We start from the raw sequence: 22,271 nt of genomic DNA on the forward strand, positions 1-22,271 counted from the left end.
TGATTCATGCTTCTTCCCTGGACAGAGCAGCAAATACTGAAATAGCACTTTCTCTCTTTGTATTCATTTGACAGTCAACCAATTTAGGTGCAAGACAAGAGGAGAGATTATTCACAATCAGTATATTTTTAATATTATAAAAGATTAATGAACAGGACACCTTCAGAAAGTGTGCATGCACAGCACATACGAGTAATGTGAATCAAAAAGTTGGTAGTCTATGAACTCCAGGAAAACAGTCAAAAATAAACAAAAACTACATTATAAAAATGAAAATGTATATCATAAAGATTTATATCTGCTTAAAACATGGGTATTTCACAAATAAAAAGGTGGGTAAGCTTGCGTGACATCCATGACTTTATAACAGTCTTGTGCTTATTGTGTGAGGCAGTCAGCTGCAGAACATTGCGAGCTTGCAGCAAGGACAGGACATGCCCCTAACCACACACACACACGTACACGTACGCTCACACACACATCCTGCCCTGGGTCGTTATGGTCAAATGAGCAGTTTGAATCCTTTCCAAACCTCTTTATCTGTCAACGAAATACAGCTTCTTTCCAATATTCCTGTTGGAAGGCACATTTTATATCACACACACACACATACACACATACACACACACACACACACACACACACACACACACACACACACACACACTTACAGCCTCTTTGGCATGGCACAGTATCATAGTTTGCTGCCAAAGTGCTGTCCTAAGCTCACCTCTGGTTTCTTTTGGGACAAACCTTTTTAGCAGTATACATTATTCAGCAAATCAGACAGACAGCGTAACTTAATGCCATCCAGACCCACACCCACAGGTGTCCTCAGTTACAGTGTGTGTGTGTGTGTGTGTGTGTGTTTCTCTATGTGTGTGTGTGCCTTCAACAGGAGTGCAGAGCCAGGAAGAACTTCTCCTCCCTGTATGCCATTGTGTCCGCGCTGCAGAGTAACCCCATACACCGCCTGAGGAGGACCTGGCAGGAGACTGACAGGTCTGTGGAGGAAATATTCTCCATTTTTGTTTTGTCTTTTTATGTTGTTCTTGTAAGCAACTTTTATGCACACCTTGCCCTCCATGCTGCCCCCTTGGCCAGGTCTCTCTTTTAATCTCAACGAGGCTTGGTTAGTGATGTTGAACTTTGGTAGTATCTTTGGTTGTGTAGCGTTCCTGGACATGATAAAACCCCAAAATCAGTGATTCTCTGTTATCTTTTGCTTTGGTAGAGACGATTGGAGAATTGTGTTTTTTTCTCTCTCCATTCACTGCCATTGTGTGGAGGAACAGGTCTCACAGCACAGAAACAAATGCGAACAAAGCAGATTCTGACAACATATAAATAACTGTCATTCTGAATCAATTTCTATGTTATTAAACCGACAAGTGGAACTCCGAAATCCGGTTGGAAGATTGTTAGTGTTGCACTTGTTCAAACTGAAAGGTTTAATAACAAAGAAAGCGATGCAAAACATTCTGCAGAATTCTCCAACATTACAAGCAACCAATAGAAAATACTTAAAGCTGACCGATGTCCTTCCCGGCTAAGAAAAATATTATGATGTAATAATCATTCGCAGATGCTTAGAACTGAAGTTGATCACATATTAAAAAAAACCCCTTTTAATTAAAGAGAACCAACCCAAGTCAAGAATATATTTCATTTATCATAAATGTGATGCGAGGATAGTTTCTTTATAGCCTCAAGCAGCATTACAGGGGACTGCTGTTACTCATAGGAGACTTTATTTATGAAGTGCCAAGGCAATATCATCAATCTCCTTTGACTTTTCAGACTTCAAAGTTTCCCTCTGAAAACTAGCGCCACTTGAACAGTGCTGTCCTGTAACACAAGCTCACACCATTGTCAGTCACCACACCATCACTGTATTATCCTGTTGATGTGATGGGAATCATTTTCTCACCATTTGTTCCCCCAGTCAGTGTTACTTCAAGCCCCAGTGTCCTCTGGTGTTCATGACTCACTGAATGAGTTTACATGCTTTTGACTTTTCAGACTTTCAAATTCAAATTCAAATTTGCATGCATCTTTGTTTCCCTTTATTAGCCCAAATAATATTGGAATATAAATGTGCATGGAAACCCACTGATTGTTTTGGTCACTTGACTCCAACAGGGAAGCGATGAGGAGATACGAGGAACTGTCAGAGATATTCTCGGACAAGGATAACTACTCGCAAAGCAGGGAACTCCTGAAGGAGGTGAGTTACAGACACTGGACAAGGACCGCAGTGGAAACAAGTCCTTTGATCCTGGTGCTGTCCTTAGATGCACATACGTGTTTTGAACATTGTCAGAAAAGGAGGGAAAAAGAAAGATAGAAATGACAGGAGGTCAGGGACTGAATGATACCATAATTCACATCATACCATCCAAACAGAGCAGAGATATTACATGATTTCCCTGGTTTCTATAAGAATTTTGACATCTGGCACAGAGACTAAGGCTGGTTTTCGGTTTCATACTTTCAGTCCAAGCGATTACCAAGCAGTACAAATGGTTAAATCACATGTAAAACATTTTAATAAAAGATTAAAAAGTCAGATGTCATTTGACCATCAAGAAACTAGGTGTTAGCCTAGAGTTTAGAGAAGCAATTGCTTGTGATTGGAAGGTAGAGTCACAAAAACTCTTTCCTGATGTCTTGGACTTCTCTTGGTCTTGTGTTGGATTTACGTTTCTCTCCACCTGGTCCACCTTTATTTTCTCACCAGCACTACAAACAGTTTAAGGCTTTACACTTGTGTATACTGTGTAATGATCCTCTGTTGATCCTTAAACTCCTTAAGCACTATTATTACATTTGGAAAGAAATGAACACCCTTTACTGCCTATTTTGGTCCTGGTCTTGAATAGGACATGATTTGCTCTGGTTTGACTTGATCTCGACCCCCTTTGGACCTGGTCTTGTCATGCTACCGGTAAAGGATCAAAATCTGTCTGCAACCTGGGAAACCATGTGACTTTTCTGCTCTACGACTGATATCTCACATCCCAGTGGCTGACATCCCGTAACTTGAACAGCAGTATGACACATAATAACATGTCTGTCAAGTGTCACTACTGGATGACGTTTGTTAAATTTAAATCTTTCTATTAATAGAAGTTGCATGGACTAAGGTCAAGCCTAATCCTTGGCTGAAAACCGCATTCAGTGTTAGAGAATCGGAGCTGAACATGCTTTGAATACCAGAAATAGGCCTAATCTGGTTGTGTATAACTGCCCTTATTCTGTCAACACTTTCACTTTAGTGTATGACACCCATCTCCAGACCTACATTATATTTAGTATGCAGTGTGACAGAGAGTTGGGGAAATTGGCAGGATTAGCTGTGTTTGATTTCAAACAATGGTGCAGCGCGAGCATCAATACCTTTGCATTAGCTGTGATTTTACCCATCATACCCCCAAAGGAATTCATCAAAACATATGCTTTCATTTTGAAAGCTTCACTCAGAGCTTTGATGTTGGAAAAACATCCCCGCCTTCTGTTGAGCTTTGATTTCCAACACAGTAACTTGCTCTCCGCTTGTCTGAAAATGACTGCAACTACCATACAGGGTTAGCTGTTTGTACTGAGACAAAATGTTAGTAGGAACAGTTTATGCATTTTTAGCATGTAATATTGAGGTTTTTTGGTTGACCAAATTGTGTTTTGCTTGCCTTTGTCTTGCAGGAGGGCACGTCGAAGTTTGCCAACCTCGACAACAGGCTGAACAACAGACGTCTCGGGGTAAGTGGAGTGGAAAACTGACTTGGACCAAATAGCGGGTTGTCAAAGCTTAGAGGTCAGGGAAGCAGGCTTGATTCTGGAAGGACACTGGGTTGAATCCCCCCTTGACTGGCAGGAAAACGTGAATGATATTCTCAACTCCCTCAACAACCACTGGTACCGATGCTCAACTGAAGATTGTTGTTGTGTGAATGGGTGTAACCAGTGGTGTAGTGGTGCCTGGAGAAGTGGGTATACTCTTAATTTATGCCCCAATTTTTTTTTTTAAAGCGGCCCGTCCAGCAAAGGATAAACACCCTGTGTTATAAACAGTGACATGCAAGACTACTCTTGCATATTTAGTTCACCCAAAAATGGGCCAGTAGGCCAGTATTTGCACATTGTCACTTAACTTCTGCTGCTTGACTTCAGGGAGTAAGGATCACTATGAAATTAACATTAGCCACAGAAGAGGTGCAGATTTTGCAATCAATACTGGCCCACAGACTATAGGGTGAGACAACTACATAATTATGCATTTTGAGTGAACTATCCCTTATTCCTTAGTCCATCCACACATGAAAATAGGACAACTACTCTCTCACCTTGCAAGTAGTCTATGGGCCAGTAGTTTCTTTTGTAAACTGTCTCTTGGAACAGCTGATTTGCAACAGATAGTGTAGGCCAGAGTGTGCCACCATTATAAATTTAACATTATTTGTCAAGGGGCAGTTTGCAAATGCTAATTTCGTTGACAAATAATTTTCGTCATAGTTTTCGTCAACAAAATTTTTTCATTGACGAAAACGAGATAATAACTACATAAAACATAATTCATGATGACAAAAACTATCACGAAATGTATTGACAATTTCATCAACGAATTCAAACGAGACGAAAATGTTAGGGAGAGACGAGTTGGGAAGAGATCCAAACAGAAGTAGTCTCTTTTTCCTGTCTGTCTCTCGCTCTCTCTCTGTCTGTCTCTCTCTCTCTCTCTCTCTCTCTCTCTCCCTCTCTCTCTCTGTCACGCTCTGTCTCGCTCTCTGTCTCGCTCACTCTCTCTCTCTCTCTCTCGCTCTTTGCAGCACATTACTGAATGATGCGCATCAGAGGGGATTTAGAAGTGGGTATACGCAATGCCGACTGAAAAATAAGTAGGTATACGCCGTATACCTGCGTATACCCTGCACTACACCACTGGGTGTAACTGTATGAATGTGAAGCAGGGTGTTGCTGAGGGAGGGCATGCGTGCTTAATCACAGTGTAGTATTTTCAAATGACTCTCAATATTTGTTTAAATCTGTCAAATTGGTTGGGTTTACTTCATCAGGGCGTTTCACATAGTGTTAGGCAAAGTTGTCAGTTACAGAAGAGTAACCTTAAAATAACTTTTGTGTTGGGCTGGGAGGCAAACCCCACCCATCTAGTAAAAAAAAATGAATTATTTGCACATACATATCGGCCCAGGTCTGGTGTGAATACCAATCGTTTTAGCCTGAAGGATTGTTCGCCCTCGCAGGCCTTTACAGGGAACCTTGGGTAACCTACGAATGATGTAAGCTCATGCAAACGTGTCACTTGTATTGTAAAAGTTAGGGGACACAAATATTACACGATGTCTTTAGAAAAATAATCTCTACAGTGTAATGCCTTGAAATATTATGATGTATTGCATCTGTTTTGTATTTGCATTCGGGGTTATTTGTAGGGGTTATAGACATGAGCTTGTTTGTGCTCTTGAACAGAAAAGTGACATCTTTGAAATGACATGGGTTTCGTTTGTCAAAAAGCATCTGACAGTATAACGAAGTTACAGGGCCGCTTGAGTCAAAACCACTCAATTACAAATGAATAGACGGCCTGTGACATTGCTGAGCGCTTAATAAATGGATCTCGTTGTGAAAGTACTTGAAAATCGTGTTTTCCTACCAAAAGCTACATTCAGACATTGATGCTGGTGTCACCTCTGCTAAGCGGGTGGCGTTTCATTGGTTTGATGGAGGGTTGTAGGGGGGGATAGACCAGCGTGCAGCAGCAAAAGGGAACAGAGGGCTGTCTTCTGTGTGATGGACTGAAACCTGAGCCATCATTTGAGAAATAGCGGCAGGCAGGCTGTTATGAAATCCCTCGCTGTGCGCGGCCCTTTAAGATGTCGGTGGGAATCCCTGTGGGCCCGCTCGCTAGCTGATGAAACACTGCCTTTCTCTTCACAGTCCAGCGCCCAGGGCACCGTGCCCTACCTGGGCATCTTCCTCACAGACCTCACCATGCTGGACACGGCGGTCAAAGACAGGCTGGATGTAAGTTCCTCTCATGCGTCTGTCTGTCTGTCTGTCTGTCTGTCTGTCTGTCAGGGGGGAAGCCCAGCCGCAGCCCCTGGCAGTTACTTAGCACATTACGTAAATGATTATCAAGTTGCCATAACACATCCTGTCACTCCCTTTGCAGAACGGCTACATCAACTTTGACAAAAGGAGACGGGTAAGTGTTGCAATGGATTTTAACCCTGTCAGTTTAAGGGATAAAGGGTTGACAGTTGATTTGCATTACCATCTACTGCAACACTTCTAAAATAAGAGGCATCTGCATTTGGTTACATTTTAGTCATTTAGCCAATGCTCTTATCTAGAGCGATTTTCAATGAGTGCAGCAGCAGAGTAAGATTCATTTCACGAGCAGAAACATAACAAGCAGCCAAGAGTAAGGAGTGCAAGAGTGAGAAGCACATTGCCCTGATAATATTCCTGTGACCCTACAATGATCCTGTCAGACAGAAGTGCTAGGAAAAGAACTGAGGAAAACAAGAGGTAAGGAGAGAGATAGAAGGGATTTTTTTTTTTACTTCAAGATAAGAGCATATTAGGGCGAGCAGAGGCGCATAATATGAGAGAGGAGATATGATTAAGTGGGAGGGAGAGAGTGCCGTGAGGTGCTTCTTGAAGAGATGAGTGGGTTGACTCCACACAAAAAAAAAAAAAGAACGAGCGCAGTAGTACTTGATCAGCCAACATGGGTGTCTTTTGTGTTCTGGAAGGTGTTATGAAACTTGAGGTGATATGGCTCTTTGTTAACAGGAATTTGAGGTTTTAGCTCAAATCCGGCTCCTGCAGTCTTCCTGCAAAAACTGTGTTTTCATTGCTGATGAGGCCTTCGTGCAGTGGTACCAGAGTGTACCTACGCTAACAGAGGAGGAAAGGTAAATATCTGAAAGTTGGGTTCACTTACTGATAAATGTCTGGAACGCATTCATTCACTTAATGAGAGCAACTGACGTATTTGTTGGATGTCTGTTGCAGTTACAGACTGTCCAATGAAATTGAACCCTGTGAAACGAGCCCTCGAGGCCTTACCCCAACAGTGATCATCACACAGTGCCCAGAGTAAGTCATGCTCCACAAACATATGCACGCACGCACACACACACACACACACACACACACACACACATGCAGACACACTGCACAGTAAAATGACCAAAAGAACACATTTACATTTCAAAATGTCATCGCTATCAGGAAAACCTTGTATCTCCAAAATGTCAACTTTCCAGGGACTAAGAATTGAATTTGATTGAATTGAGTGAATTTATTCGATCAATCCTAAAAACAAGTACAAGAATAGGATTCAGCCAGAAAATAAATTAATGTAAAGTCACCATCATCAAGCATAACACAGTAAAACTCAAGAGCCTATTTCTATTGTGGTCCTTGAAGAAAAGAAAAGAAAAACAGCTTTGTTTTTAGCTTGATGACAATGCATTTTGAGTTTATCCCATGGATTTTAAAAGAGTTTTATGAGGTGGGAGAATTTTCTAAACTCATAGAGGAACATGTGATCCTTCAGTTGAAGTGAAAACATGAAAATCACCAAAATTACAGGTTACAGGGTTTTCACATGAGAACAGCTATATGTAAATTAGGATTTTGGTTGGTAGGATAAGTTGTTTACATCCATGATAAGCGTAATAAGTGAATGTGTTATGCCTCTCCATGTGTTGACAGTCTGAGTACCTCCCGGACCAGCCTGGCTGGCGACAGCGATAGCCTCTTTGACTTCCCCTCTCCTGTCAATAACCTACTCTCCAAACTTGCTAAGGTAATCTACTATTGCTAATACTATCAGCTTTTATCGTGTTGCACAGACATACGTAGGAGTAGCAGCATGTTCTTATGTATCTCTTTTTTAGCCTGTGTCGAAGTCTGTGGAACAGCATTGCTTCCGTACTTCTCATACTAGAAAGCAATCACGTCCTTGGTCGTCATCGTCACGATTGTTATTATTTTTACTGCAGCATATGAAATCCCCCTCAGTGTCCTGTCTGGATGTTGACACCTCCCCTTCAACCAATGACTCCACCCCCGCCACGCTGACCCCATCCACTCCCATGAAATCACACCGTCGCTCGGCCTCCTGTGGCAACAACCCCTCCTATAACACCCAGGGGTCGGGGCCAGACATGAGAATCATCAGGATACGGATGGACTTGCAAGATGGAAACTTGTACCGAAGCATACTGGTACTAAAAACAATTTGAGACTAATTTACAAGGGGCCGTGAGAATGCAGAAAATGTTCCGTCTCAAATTATATATTACATGCTGCACTTAAGGCCTTTCCTCTTATCTGCAAGTATCCCATAATGATAGTCATCAAAATCATATCCCCAGGATACATTGTACCCAGGATATCATTAGTGCAAGTCAAGCTGTCTGGTGTCATTGTTATTCTCCTCTCTCCCCTCAGGTGACGAGCAATGACAAGACCCCCACTGTGATCAGCTCTGCCTTAGAAAAGCACAATCAGGACCCCAAGGAGGCGTCCAGATATGAGCTGATCCAACTTTTGCCTGAGGGAAAAGGTAAAGACATGTTCCCAATGGAGCAGAAGCAGATTGTTCGGGTAACTTTCCCAAAAACCTAGAGGAAAAATCAATCCTAAAGCACTTTAACACTGTTAAAAAACAGCTATTGGCGATGTACCTTGGATATCTGGGCCCATTTTGTTGGTTGTTGGTGTATTTTTCTTATTGCTGCGGATAACTGGCCAAATGCAGACAACATGATTTCCAGTGCAGCAGTTTGATAGCAAAAAACATTTCAGCTATCTAAAACAATGGTTTGGTGTCAGTCCTGCAGAATGGCTTCTTTCTCGAGCCGCCATTTTGCACCGACGCTCAACGATCATACAGGGAGAAATCCATTGTAGAAGAGGAAGAGAGACCAATTTCTCCACCAACAGTAGCCCCAATAGACCAGAATGCAATGCAGCCACAGCTTGCATGTTTGCAGGTCTGTCATCAGTAGTGTGTGGAATACAAAGCCCTCCTCGATGTGTTTTTTTTTGTAATTTGAACAACTAAGCACAGCACTTTTCTTGAGAACTTAACTATACTATCACTTTCTCCACCTACATGTTTAAAGCACAGAGAACAACTCTCTCTGGGGTGGTTTAAAGTCATTGTGGGAAACGTGGGTAATCACTAACTGAAATAGAAGCAGTTGAGGCAGGTTGAGGGAGAGTGGATGCACGTCAGAGAGAAAGTAGATTACAACGCTTCATCACAAAATAACTCCTGGAATGCACTGAACATCACAGATTGATGATGTCTAACAGTGTGAGAGTCTCAGAGGGAGGATTTCTCCTTTAAGTGCTGGAATCATCCTGAATGTCTTGTAAGCTTTAGAGGACTGATGGCGCCATTATCGCAACATTTAGGAAACTCCACTGAACTCTGATGTAGTGTTTGTTTCTCCTTGGTTTTTTTTTTTTCACTGCAGAATTGGTCATCCCTGCCACAGGAAACGTCTTCTATGCCATGACATCATCGAGTGTTGACTTCCTATTGAGGAGGAAAGGCGGGAACCCTCTACTTGGCTTACAGCCAATCAGCACAGAGACTAGCGCCACTTTCCCTCGCATCAAGGCCAAGGGGAGGAGACTGGTCAGGACTTTATTTTGATATCACATCCCCCCCCCCCCCCCCCGCCTCCCGACCCAACTCTCTCCACATTGACTGTTTCTCGTAGTTCATGGTTCTCATTGGTCTCGACAAGAATGCAGGCAGATCTCTCACTTCAATGTGGCCTTGTCTCTGCAAAACACAACTCTATGCCTTTCTCCCAAGGGGAAAAAAACTCTCCCACATCCCCACTGAGCTTGTTCTACCAAAACGTGTCCTTTTTTAGCGTATCTCAACATGTTTTAATGAACAGGGTCTTTCAAATACATTTCAATAACCTGCTGCCCTGACAGAGCCATCCGCTGCTGAAGAACAGTGCAAAGTGTCATCTTGTGCTAACTTTATGCATTAGCAATTAAACATCCAGAGGAAGAGAAATGGAAACCTTTAACCTTTGATCGCGTTTGGTGCTGGCTCTCGAGTCTCAGTCAGGCAGCACTTGATCATGCATTTTGCATCATTTCCATTCCAACTCAATCAATAAGAAGAGTTATAGATACTAACAGCAACCAAGAAATCCCTCAGCGTAAGGTACCTCAGTCGCGAGTGATGTGACATTTCCAAAAGATTTAATTGGTCAGAATATGAGCTTCTGTGATCAGCTAAGATGGCGTCTAAGGAAACCTGGAATGTGACTGAAAAACACTATTCAGTTTTTTGGACTGTGAAGCAAACAAGGACATACACAAATATGCAAGGACTGTCGAGAGAGAGAGAGAGAGAGAGAGACATGGATGGACAAAGACAGTGAAGTACATCATTGTAGCAAAACACTGGAGCTCGTCTAATGAGTTGTATGAGAAATATATATGTTTTGTATATATTTATATATTTTGTATGTCTGTATGATGTCAAACTTGTGTTTACATTGGCAAGGAGCTCTAGGTCCATGTGTCTGAATTGTAAAGTAACTAATTAATTGTGGAAAAATGCATTGAATACCCGCAAGATTACCATGTAAAAACAGGCCAGCACATGTCTACAATGAAAATGATTATTTAATCTGTTTGACTTTGATACAAGCAGATAGTCATTCCAGCAGAAACTTAAAAAACAACTTGGAGCACTTTCAAAGCTTGTGGCTTTGCTTAACTTAATCGTTGTTGTGTGTCACACTTTAGCAAACTGGCAAAACAGAATGAAGCCATTAACGAAAGCCACCCGGATGAAAACACTAAGGAAAATCTGGATTATTAGTGTGTGGCCCTCAAACAGCTGAACCTTTCAACATAGCATAAGCTCATCTTGACCTTCTGCAGATTTTTTTTCCCTTTCTGAATCTTTGGTGAGGAAAGGTCGTACACTCAGCTGAATGCGTCTTCACACAGTACAAAGCCTCAATTCCAATTTCCATGTTTTGAATTAGCATAATGTGTCAACTGCAATGTAAGTTTAGAACAAAGACCTCTTTGCACACAAGAATAAGGACTGGCGTGGAGGAGAAACAAGTCGAAACTGTGACGAACTCTTGTGACCTCTGGTTGTCGCTCTTCCTGCTCAGCGCTGGTGAGGCCTTCTTATTGGCTGAGGCACGGGGCAATGGCAGGACCAGGGAGAGGATTCTGGGTAACAATAGATGAAGTGTGCTAGCATATGCTATGCTACTGATTGTTTTAGTGCCTTTCTCTACAGGGTGCTCACCTTTCCCATGTTTGCATTGGAATGTATACAGTACATGTGGGTGTGCATTGGAGGAAATGCAGTCACCCACAGTGCGGTGGAGTCTCACATCAAAGCTATTTATGCACTACATACAGGATGTCCTATTTTTGTGGTAATAAATTTACTTTTATATGAATTTCATTGCTTTTGACTGTTATGCCGAAACACACGTGTTCAATACAGACTATTTTCCATGCTGCTTTGGCGTATTTCTATAAAGAGAATTAAACCTGTCTCTTATGTCTAGTACTAACACTTGCATTTTTCTCTTGGGTGAGGCAGTTAAATCAAGGTGAACGTATCACGATAACAAATTACACTGTCTTGCCAAACTCTGCTTTAGTCTCTTTATTCACATTCAAGACAGCCAGCATCTTTATCTCCAAGAAAAATCATGGCATGAAAGCGGCCAAAGTCAGAATCAATCAATGCATTAAGAAATAAGATACAACTATAAAAAGTAAGACATATAAAAAAACATCTGAAGGTTTCAGATTCCTGGATTTTTCAGAAAAGCACACCTGAGATTGTTTATACTCACACCAACCCATTCAGTTAATAATATAACACAACCATTCATGAAACACAAAGGCAGCAGTCCTCAAAATTTAATGTTGTCAGTGTTTGGATCTTAATGATGCCAGTGAATACTGTCAGTATTTGTGTGTGCTGAATGTTACATAGTGCAATGAATTCCACTTTCCTCACAATTAAAAAATTCCACAAAATCCATCTTCACACATTGCCAACAGCAAAACTTAAGTTGTTCCATGAAAATATGTCCATAAACCAGCACATTTTAGTTTGAAAAGAGTTAGAGTCCAACTCAAAGTTAGTGAAGCAGCACTCAGTTTGCACCAGTTTGCAGAAGTGCTTCTTGTTTCAACAAGAACATTACCCAGTAGCTGGAATGACGCTTGAACCAATACTTCCATTAAAGGTGCTACTTGTAGCTTTTTCTGTTTCTCAAAATTAAGACCATATTTCCCATAAACCCCACTGCTTCCTGTGTCAAAGAGGATGTTCAGTGTGCATTTGATTTGAAGAGCAGTGAGGATAAGAGCTGATAACAGCCCTTTGTAACAACCATCATGCATTCTGAGAGTTAAAACTATGCATTTAGGATAGTGGGACTGGAATAAATTAGCAAAAAATTTGCTTTCAAAGTAAAATGGTTCCCGTTTTGTGCCGTAAAGCAATCCAGCAGATTTCCCATGAAATCTGACCCGGCGGCACACAAATATAAAATGCAGTGTAGAGGTTGACAATCTCCTTGGCGATGGTCTCGTTTGTATATGGTAAATATATTGTCTCAAAATTAAAAAATTAGATAATTGCAGTAATGATTTTTTTGTGTTATAATGCTGTATGTAGCACCTTTAAATTTAATTTCCCCAACAATGTAAAAAAATATATATCAAACTTTCTTTCCCTCACAAACACACAGGCCTGGTATTATTCCACCCGTATCAACCCATCACATGCATCTCCTCACACCCAGTTATCCCTCTGATAATACCCATGTGGCTCCAGCCGAGCGTCACACTTGCTCGTTCCTCCTCTGCACATCTCACACTCCAGCGCCGCCGTCCGGTAAGCCTTCCACACCACTGGGTCCCGCAGACACACCGTGCCTCCCCCCCGCTTCTCCTCCGCCTCGTTCCGGTTTATGTCTCCCACACACACCCAACCGCCTCCGGCCCCCGACCCGGCCGGCTGGGTGCTGACGGCCCACTTGGAGTGGTCCTGGCTGGCCTTGAAGGTGAACGTCTGCCCCGGGGAGAGGAGCGTGATGTCCAGGACCTTCCAGCCCAGGGAGCAGTCGGAGGGGAGGATGCCCGTGGAGCGGACCCAGAACTGGACCAGCAGGTCTGACTGGAGGGTGGGGGCCACCCAGGAGTGGTACAGGTCTGATGGGGGGAGTGGAAGGATGACAAAATGAGTCAGATTTTGGCTGTCTGTTCATTCATTTCTGGCATTTTTACTGTTTTACCTTACTGGCTTTTATTCTTTTGTTGCCTGTAAATTGTCTGCCTGTAGTTATATATTATTAAGTCACATACAAATGTATGGAAAGAGATTAGTGCCAGCAGAGATTGTATTTGAATTGCAGAAATTTGAATTTGTCATGCTCGTATTGAACTGTTAGTGCAAAGAACCAATTTCTCCAAAATCTCACCATTGTCAAAAGAGGCTCCTTTGGCAAAGCTGATGAAGTTGGTGCCTTGCTTCGAGGTCAGAGTCACGCTGCGATTGGACACAGGTTTCACATGTGGAAAGATGTGATTGGCCGGTCGGTTCTTCTTACAGACGGCAGCCAGTGCGGGCACCATGGACGCCAAGGACTGAGGGACGTCGCAGTCGTACACATCAGGCTGATTGATCTGCAACTGCTCTCCTGCAGCACAAAATAAAATAGATTTAAGGCAAACGTTGCTAACAGCAGTTCAGAATCATTAAGCACACTAAATGAGCAGCAATGTCTTGGTGACATTGGTGCAGAGGCATATCAAACAACACATGATACAGGGATAACAGGACCTAACATACAGAGAAACAGGACAGCACAAGACATAAAACAAACAGTAGACTATGTTACTGAAAGAAAGATCCACCTGCAGATACTCTACTATCATAAATGTATTATGTTTAATACATTCCAAGAGTATTTTGTGATGAAATGTTATTTATGTATTTGTTGTACCCACTTTCCCTCAACCTGCCTTGTCTACTTCTCCTTTAGTTGAGTTAATGATTTCCTACCCATAATTACTTTCAACAACCCCCACAGAGTGAGGTTCTCTGTGCTCTATATGTGTAGGTGGACAGAATGATAGTGAAGTATGGGTTTCCAGACGAGAAAAAGGGAGAGCAGAGAGAGAACAATGCTGTGGTGTGCCGTGCCTGGTCATTACAATTACTGTGTTTCACACACTACTGACAATGGATCTAAAAAGATGCTGTGGTTGCATTGCATTCTGGTCTATTAAGGCTACTGTTGGTGGAGAAATTGTTATCTCTTCCTCTTCTACATTGGTTGTCTCCCTGTATGAATGTTGAACGTTGGTGCAAAATGGTGAGTCTAGAGAGAAGCCCTTGCTGGTTGATTCTGAGGGACTGACACCAAAACTTGGTGTTGACCGTTTATAATTTACCGTTAATGTTTTGGATAGCTGAAAGTTTTTCTGCAATCAAACTCCACTGTAGCTGCACTGGATATATCTCAATGTCACATCATCTACATTTGACCACTGATCCACGCGAATAAGAAAAATACACAACCAAGATACATCACCAATGTTTTCTAATGTGTTAAATTGTTATAGGGTGGATTTTTCCTTTAATATTCTATACAAAAATTGAATACAATCAGTCGACCATACTGTCTTCTTGTCAGTAACCTACAGTGCAATGCGTGTAGGAACAAGGGACACCTGAGCTGCCTAATGTCCCTCCATAATCACCATGATATATTCAACATTACCAGTTATGCTAATGCGGTCATTAATTATGCTAATTAATGCATTAATTAGCAAATATTTCTGTCAACATACTTGTCTTTGCGTAATACATGGGTGGTATTAATATCTTTATTCTATTTTTTTTTATTTTTTTTATATAGTGCTCGTCAAAACCAGTTTATAAAGCTGCTTTTCAGATAAAAGAACAGCGAAGGAATGAAATAACAGAGCAATAGAGGAATAAGAGAATAAAAGGAAAGGAGAATAAAAACAAGCAGGAGGAGATGAGCAGGAGGAGATGATATCTACCTCTGTACCTTAAAGCATCAAGGAGTTATAGTAGTTTCAAGAAAATCTGTTTTTCCTCTTTAATATGCAAATTTATGCAGCAAGGTGCTCCAAACCCTAATCAGATCATCTCTATAGGAGGAATCTGTGGTGTCAAGTATGAAGTTTCTATTATGTATTGTGTGTATATTGAGTTATTGTGTTCAGAAGAATGTGTGAAGACAGACAGACAGACAGACAGACAAGCAGACAGACAGACAGACAGACAGACAGACAAGCAGACAGACAGACTGGCAGGCAGACAGACAGACAGACAGACAGACAGACAGACAAGCAGACAGACAGACTGGCAGGCAGACAGACAGACAAGCAGGCAGGCAGGCAGACAGGCAGGCAGGCAGGCAGACAGACAGACAGGCAGACAGGCAGACAGACAGACAGAGACAAGCAGACAGACAGACTGGCAGGCAGACAGACAGACAGACAAGCAGACAGGCAGGCAGGCAGACAAGGAGACTGGAAGGCAGGTGTGTGGGACATGACGACATCATGTCCCACACACCATGTACCGTGGCGGCGGGACATAAAAAAGAGCATTTGGTCTCAACAGATCCGTGATGCGGCTCCAATGAGAACCAATAAGATCTCCTTAGGGTGTTGGACAGGACATTGGCGCTCGCCGCTGCGGGTGTCACCTCCACCCAATCACCCTCCTCTCAACATCCCAGCTGGAGAGGCACGGAACCGACGGAGCAAGATGCCCACCGCAGTGTGAGGGCCAACATCTCTATGGTTACACACTTCAATCTAATTACATTACCCCAGGCACTGCCATGGCAACGGTGCCAACTGCTGGGCCTGCCAGCGGATTGAAGTGGAGGTTCGGTTACACGGTAATGACACCTGTTTATGCTAATCGGCCCGGATCGAGATTGTTGTTGTGTCAATACCTGACTGGATTATTAAGTGTTGGGGAACAATAACAAGACGATGACAGCTGAAGGATTTATTTCCAAAATGAGATAGTCATGATGTGACAGAATTTAACACCTACTCTGACAAAATGATTGCTGTCACGAAAATACAACTTGCTATTAAATACTTTTAAAAAGGTATTTGCTGTCAGGGTTTTGTCCGATATGGGTTTTTGACAGCTAATATTTTTGTACTGAAGCTGCTGATAGTCTGTGTTCTTTGCTGCTAATTAAAATCTTGACATTTTTCCATTTTCATGGCAAGAAAATAACATATGCTCAGTGTTTCGCCTGATAATTTTATTCTTGTCAGGGTGGAAAAGCCTCTAAAACAACATTTAGACCATCATGTGACACTACAACTCTCCATTAAAATGCAGACTAATGAAATTCTTTTAGCATAAGCAGCTCTTTAAGGCAGGTTGACCCACCACACCTATTCAATGGTAGAGAAACTATGGGATACATTACTGCCTTTAAATGAATAATTAATCTACCAAAAACATGCGCAAAAGAAAATAAAATCCCATTGCAGGTTTTATAGAACTGTTTTTATGTAGCTGTGGTCAGAGAGGAACCTCCATCATATTGTGGATGACATGACTGGACGATATCTGTATTTAATAAAAAGTCAACATCGGCCCAATATATCGGGACAACGATATATCGGTCTAATCCTATGTGCAATCTTACAACCTCTGGTTACAAAATAGCAACATTCTAGAGTATATTATCCCTAGTATTTGTGAACCAATATAGACAGTGATTTGGAATGAAACTCTTAAAAATATTTAGGTCCCGATGTGAAAACAGAGGTGGCAACACCACTCATAACAATTTAATGACGGACTGGGGTATGAATGTTTATTAGCCGTACGTTTTGATCCTTCACAACTCTCATGTAATTTAATAACACCATCAATTTAAACCATCCTCATAAAGTCTTAACTGCATTTTTATCACAACTTGGTCTGCGCTAAATGACCACATGGCAGGACTCCAGTCTTACCGATGGTCTGGAAGCGGTCGAGTGGGTAGGTCACGCAGATGAAGTTCTGTCCGTTGGTCACACCGCTGCTGGGGTAATAGTACTGTCCTGCTTGTTGTACAGGGGGGAAGTGAGGGGTGCTGTGGACCAACCAGAAGCCTTGATTTTTATCCAGCAGCACGACACCTAGGGAGGAGAAACACCAAACTGTCAGAAAGAATGGAAATCCTGTTCATATAGTTACACTGGACCTGCAGACACAAACTAAATCAACTCAACTGCTGTCGTTTATTTGTACATGACAATAGGTGGGTTTTCCTTCCCACTAAAGCTACAGATGAAGTGTTAGCCAAGCTGCTCAAACACACACAGCTGTCAAATGTATGTACAGTATATACAGTCGACTGTCTACTGTATGTCTTGCACTGTCACTGGACTGTATGTGAGCGTCTGATGCTGCCTCCATCTATAAATATCTGATGATGATATTGAAAATGAAAACAGTTGTTGCTTTTTCTGTACATGCTGTTCCTCCATCTGGTGTGTTTGTGGTAAACAGCTAGTAATGCACCTGTAAATTGCATCTGTAAATTGAATATATAGAATATAGATAGATATAGATAAGGAGATATAGACATAGATAGATATAGATAAGGAGAATAGTGTTTTTGCAATGCACATCTGCACACCTAGATACTTTCTGTACATATGTATGGCCCTCTGTAAACCCCATATCTTTATTATTATTATTTTTTTTTTTTAGAAATGTTCACTTATTTCATACTGTATACATTTAATATTTTAGGTATATTTTCACATCATACATATGTTTCATTCATTTTTATTTATTATCAGTTGATTTTACTTTTACTATTTTATATTCTATTTTTCTTTGTTGTATCCTATTATTATTTCAGGGTTCCCCCACTCACATCAAATTCAAGGACTTTTCGCTGACTTTCAAGTTGAAATTGTCATGTTTTGGGATAAGACATGAAATTGGCCAGACTTCGACATCATAGAGGCCTAATCTTTTACTCCTGATCTTGTCAGGTCAAGAAATCATTTCAGACCTGCTACTTTATCAGTTAGATATTTATCACACAAATCTCCATCAGAGGGCTTTCCTCAAGATGGGAAGCGTTGATCCTAGGATGAAGAGAGTTACATCTGAGGCATATTGATGAATTTGGGTGCTATATTTTAGTGAAAAATCAAGTACTTTCAAGGCATTCAAGGACTGTGGGAACCCAGCTATTTGCTGCTGCAACATCCCAATTTCCTTACACTGATCATAAATGTTTCATCTTATCTTATGGACTGTGCTACTGTGCAAGTTGTCAGTATCTGCTTTCACCATGTCAAAAACAATTTTCCTATACGTTTACTGTACTTGGTGATTCTCATGCTGATTCTGATTATTGTCCTCAATCAGGTTGCAGGCGAAAGCCATGCTCACGTATATCAAATGTGTGTATTGAGTCAAGTCTCTTGCAGCCTGCTCTTGTCCTCACCTTTCGTATGCCCCCCTCTGCTCCCAGCATCACCCACCCATCTGTCACTAAAGGCCTCGGCTGGCCTCTGGTCGTTGTAGAGGATGTACGCTACCTCCGTGTTCTGTAGAAAACACACACTTTTATGTGGATGGAGCACATATGCAGGCACACAAAAAACAAAATACACACAAACTGTTAAGTTGGAAAAAAATATGAGTTGAGGTAATAGATCATTTTGTGCAATCATACAACTGAAAACACTGTATTTTGTATAACCATAGTTTTTCAAATATTGTACTCGATTTCCCAACAGCTGTCGGGGGGGAAAAGACACAAACTGCATGTAAATGAACACATTTTCTCAGTTCTCATTCACAGCTTCTCATTTTGATCAGCTAGTGTCAAGCAGTCATAAGAGAAACACGTCTCAAAATAAAACTACAGCTCTCATCACAGAGAAGTCTTATCAGAGCAGAGGAAAGCAGAAGTGGGCAGCAACTAATTACATCTGCTTTGGTAATTCCACTTGAGATGACATTTAAAGCAACTTATTTTTACTTCAATTTGGGTAATTTGCAAAGTATTTACTTCAGTTTCCCCTTGAGCAAACTGTATTTTTAGACATAAGAGTACACAGTGAATCAGGAATTTAAAAAGTTATCCATTTGCATTTAGAACATTTAGATGCCATATAAAACATCCTGGCCATCATACAAAAACAGAGGTAAGTTTTCCCTCTGTGGCATGGCTGTTCCCATACAGGAAAAACTACATTTCAGATAGGCCTCCCATATATTTAAAACTTGAATAAATAAGGAACTGAAAAGTTACATAATAATCTTAAATAGCAGCTTTAAGTCACATGTTTAGAGGGACTCTTTGATGTCCTAGACAAAGGTCTAACTCTAACTTTCAGTAAGATATAACTGAATTCACAGTACGTTTCAGTAAAATATTTCCTTACTCCTTCCACCTCTGATACAGGCAAACAGACACCTGTTGGGGGGAAAAAGGAAGCAGACCTTTCCCTGTGTATACAGCTGTCCGACCGTCCTGCCCAGGGCTCCTGTGGTGTCGTTCACCGTCCCTTTCCCCTCAGTCCAGCCTTCACTCCCTCTCTCCATCAACAAATACTTCTCACCGGTGTACGGAGATGTTCTGCCATGTTGTTTCGGTAGTTTGTATAAATAAAACCTAACAGAGAGAAAAAGAAAGAGGGAGTGAGACAGAGTCCAACAGAGAGACAGAGAAAGCAAACTTGTGTAGTTTATGTGAATGTAATTGTCATAACAACTTTAATTCTTTATGTTTGTTTTAATCTGCTTGTAATAGCGGGCATACTAAATTGAGTTAACTATTTTCCATTGCCCAAACCACATGAGACCTAAACGGGTTAAAACACACCAATAAAATGTATTTGCAAATACTTTTTTTCAGTCCAGGTCTGTTACTAAGTAATTACCAATCAACAGCTTCCCCTTGGTCGTTGTAGCAGGTGATTGGTGAGGTGTCACCCTCTACTGGCTGATAGAGGATCAGCAGGACAAGGAGTGGAAGCATCTAATGGATGGACATGACCAGACAAGAGCAAGACACAAAGTTACATTTACAGTTACTGAGTCTACAAGGTTTATCAGCACATTGCTAAACTAGTGTGCAAAAGTTGTGTCTCTCCCCACAGCAGAGAACAATCTAGAAGCCACATATACTAACGTTACAATGATATATACTATGAAAATGCTCAGAGAAATCTCTACTATGTGAAATTAAAATAATAATACGAAAAAAAAAACGATGTAGCCTATACTTGTGCTGTTCTTTTTCAACACAGGACTCATGAAGAGCAGAGAGGATATAGCCTCTTGCCCTTGTCCATGACAGTGAAAACATGAACTGAAACAAAACAAAATGGAAAAAAAAGAACTAAAGCTAAATGGAATAACAGAAACCAAACTTAAACCAGCAAGCCCCATCTGAAAACTAACAGAATCTAAACTAGAACGACCTCCAATATATAAGCTAGCGCAAATCATAACACTATAGCCATGGTGAGAAATGCATGTAAAGGCTATGGAAGTGCGGCTGTAAACGGGCCTATTTAGGGCAATTATCTATAACGATACAGCTTTGGTAACGTTAGCATATAAAAAATCAGAACTTAAAGTAATGTTGTTATAATAAGCAAGTCACATAGCCTACTGTTGAAGTCGCATTCAAAGTCTCACAGCGTGGTCCGTATGGATTTCAGACTATATTTTACTCTCAGGTATTGTTGACAATAAATAATAATTATCATATATCTCCGGTTAACGGACCATACGCACCTCGGACAGAGCTGTTTTCCCTCATTAACGTCTTTATTAGTTCCTCATCTGAACATGGATCTGATTCCCAATTCGAAACTCAGCTAACATCCTTGTTTGGATCAAGTGGTTGGTGACGTCACTCGGTGGGTGGGACTACTTTTGGAAGTAAGGGACAGCGGCTGCCTAGCAAACACATTAAGAATTTGACTTATCGATTCGAAATAATTATATTACAAGATAAAGGACACGTTTTCGCCCCCCCAAAAAAGGTTCAGCCGGATACTGCACCCAGAGAAATGTCTGAACCTAGCATCATGGCTAGCATCCATGAGCTTCACTTTAGCACAGCTGTAACCATAGCAACGTAAACAACATAATGACAGCGGTTCAGCCTCTCACCACCACAACCAAGTCTCGTGTTCTCTGAATAAAATAAAACTATTGGGGAAGTCTTCCGTGTTCCGCAGTAACCAACTGAGTCAGTGTTTTTGGCACAAAAAGGTGTCACAGTTCATTTGATTAGAAATGGACAAAATTGAGTGATATGATTAAAACAGCTGTCTGTCATTCAGAAATAACAGACCTATGCGTTCATTGGCCAATCAGACTTGAGTATTCAGCAAAGCATTTCATATCAAGGATCCTTGAACAGTATGTGTGACAGCGACCCACCATCTGAGGAGAGATTTTGTCTCAAAATATCCCTTTTATAAAACTTATTTCCTGACCTGTGCATTTCAAACTATCTTCTGTGTGAGTCAGACACAGCTATCAAGCCATTGCAGCCCATCCATTACCTGGCAGTAGTAATGTGTACACTAGGGTTTGACCAATATGGGTTTTTGAATGCTGATATACTGTTATTATTGGATTGCAGCTGCTGATAGCTGATATTTTATGTCAGTATTCTTTAATTCTTTACCATTTTCATGCCCCAAAAATCCCTCCAACTTAGAAGGATCCAGTGATAATAATAATAATTTGCTCTTATCAGGGTGGAAAATCCTCTGAAACAGCATTTAGACCATCATGGGACACTAAAACTCTCCATTGAGACCCATATTAATGACATTTTCTCAGGTGGGTGAGGCAGGTTTCATTAGGTTTTATAGATGACACCTGAAGCTGGTTGAGTAAAAAACTCCCACACCACTGGAGTGATTTGGTCAGCCATGTGAAATACAAATAATAGTAATAAAAAAATGTTCACTGGGCCAATATGTGATTCTCGATACATTGGGAATTTGATTTATCAACCCTTGTGTGCACACTATTTCCACACTAGCAGCTCAAAAGTGGAACCTTAATGTGGTTAGTTGGCCTGCTGATGTTTCTTTCTGTTTGATTCTTTCACAATTCATGTTTTTTTTTCACCTCTTGCATTCCTCTGAAACTC

At 41.2% G+C, this 22,271-nt stretch overlaps 2 protein-coding genes across 5 annotated transcripts in view; one reads left to right on the forward strand and one right to left on the reverse strand.

Moving 5' to 3' along the window:
* The window catches only part of rgl2 (ral guanine nucleotide dissociation stimulator-like 2), a 30,810-nt gene extending 19,312 nt beyond the window's left edge, over window positions 1-11,498 (forward strand). For all 3 annotated transcript variants that reach the window (XM_071521979.1, XM_071521981.1, XM_071521980.1), the window contains 11 exons: window positions 899-1,002; window positions 2,143-2,227; window positions 3,703-3,759; window positions 5,956-6,042; window positions 6,191-6,223; window positions 6,817-6,938; window positions 7,039-7,122; window positions 7,744-7,837; window positions 8,034-8,258; window positions 8,485-8,599; window positions 9,519-11,498. In XM_071521979.1, coding sequence (XP_071378080.1) covers window positions 899-1,002; window positions 2,143-2,227; window positions 3,703-3,759; window positions 5,956-6,042; window positions 6,191-6,223; window positions 6,817-6,938; window positions 7,039-7,122; window positions 7,744-7,837; window positions 8,034-8,258; window positions 8,485-8,599; window positions 9,519-9,700 — 1,188 coding nt within the window. In that variant the 3' untranslated portion in view covers window positions 9,701-11,498. The remainder of the gene's footprint in view (window positions 1-898; window positions 1,003-2,142; window positions 2,228-3,702; window positions 3,760-5,955; window positions 6,043-6,190; window positions 6,224-6,816; window positions 6,939-7,038; window positions 7,123-7,743; window positions 7,838-8,033; window positions 8,259-8,484; window positions 8,600-9,518) is intronic.
* A 142-nt stretch (window positions 11,499-11,640) lies between these two features.
* dnase2 (deoxyribonuclease II, lysosomal) lies at window positions 11,641-20,993 on the reverse strand. Of its 2 annotated transcripts, none has more exons than XM_071521982.1 (7): window positions 20,894-20,993; window positions 20,032-20,129; window positions 19,592-19,763; window positions 18,588-18,690; window positions 17,095-17,259; window positions 13,542-13,760; window positions 11,641-13,272 (listed from the first exon to the last, which is right to left on the reverse strand). In XM_071521982.1, the coding sequence occupies exons 2-7, from the start codon at window positions 20,127-20,129 to the stop codon at window positions 12,854-12,856; spliced, it is 1,176 nt and encodes a 391-aa protein (XP_071378083.1). In that variant the 5' UTR covers window positions 20,894-20,993; the 3' UTR covers window positions 11,641-12,853. The 2 variants fall into 2 exon arrangements, with proteins under 2 accessions (XP_071378083.1, XP_071378084.1); XM_071521983.1 differs by lacking the exon at window positions 20,894-20,993 and adding an exon at window positions 20,769-20,861.
* Between the last annotated feature and the right edge of the window lie 1,278 nt (window positions 20,994-22,271).

The sequence above is a fragment of the Centroberyx affinis genome, unplaced genomic scaffold, assembly GCF_046629955.1.
Source record: "Centroberyx affinis isolate AG114_WGS23_722 - 3 ecotype Tasmania unplaced genomic scaffold, CSIRO-AGI_Caff_v1 ptg000948l_1, whole genome shotgun sequence".
Taxonomy (NCBI): domain Eukaryota; kingdom Metazoa; phylum Chordata; class Actinopteri; order Beryciformes; family Berycidae; genus Centroberyx; species Centroberyx affinis.

What these genes read in the sequence shown, in the direction of transcription:
- dnase2 (XM_071521982.1), bottom strand. Translation starts at nt 20,129, where the DNA reads ATGCTTCCACTCCTTGTCCTGCTGATCCTCTATCAGCCAGTAGAGGGT. An exon ending in CAGAGGGGGGCATACGAAAG is followed by an intron (nt 17,260 to 18,587) that starts GTGAGGACAAGA and finishes TCTCCTCCCTAG; the next exon opens with GTGTCGTGCTGCTGGATAAA. An exon ending in CGACCGCTTCCAGACCATCG is followed by an intron (nt 13,761 to 17,094) that starts GTAAGACTGGAG and finishes TTTGTGCTGCAG; the next exon opens with GAGAGCAGTTGCAGATCAAT.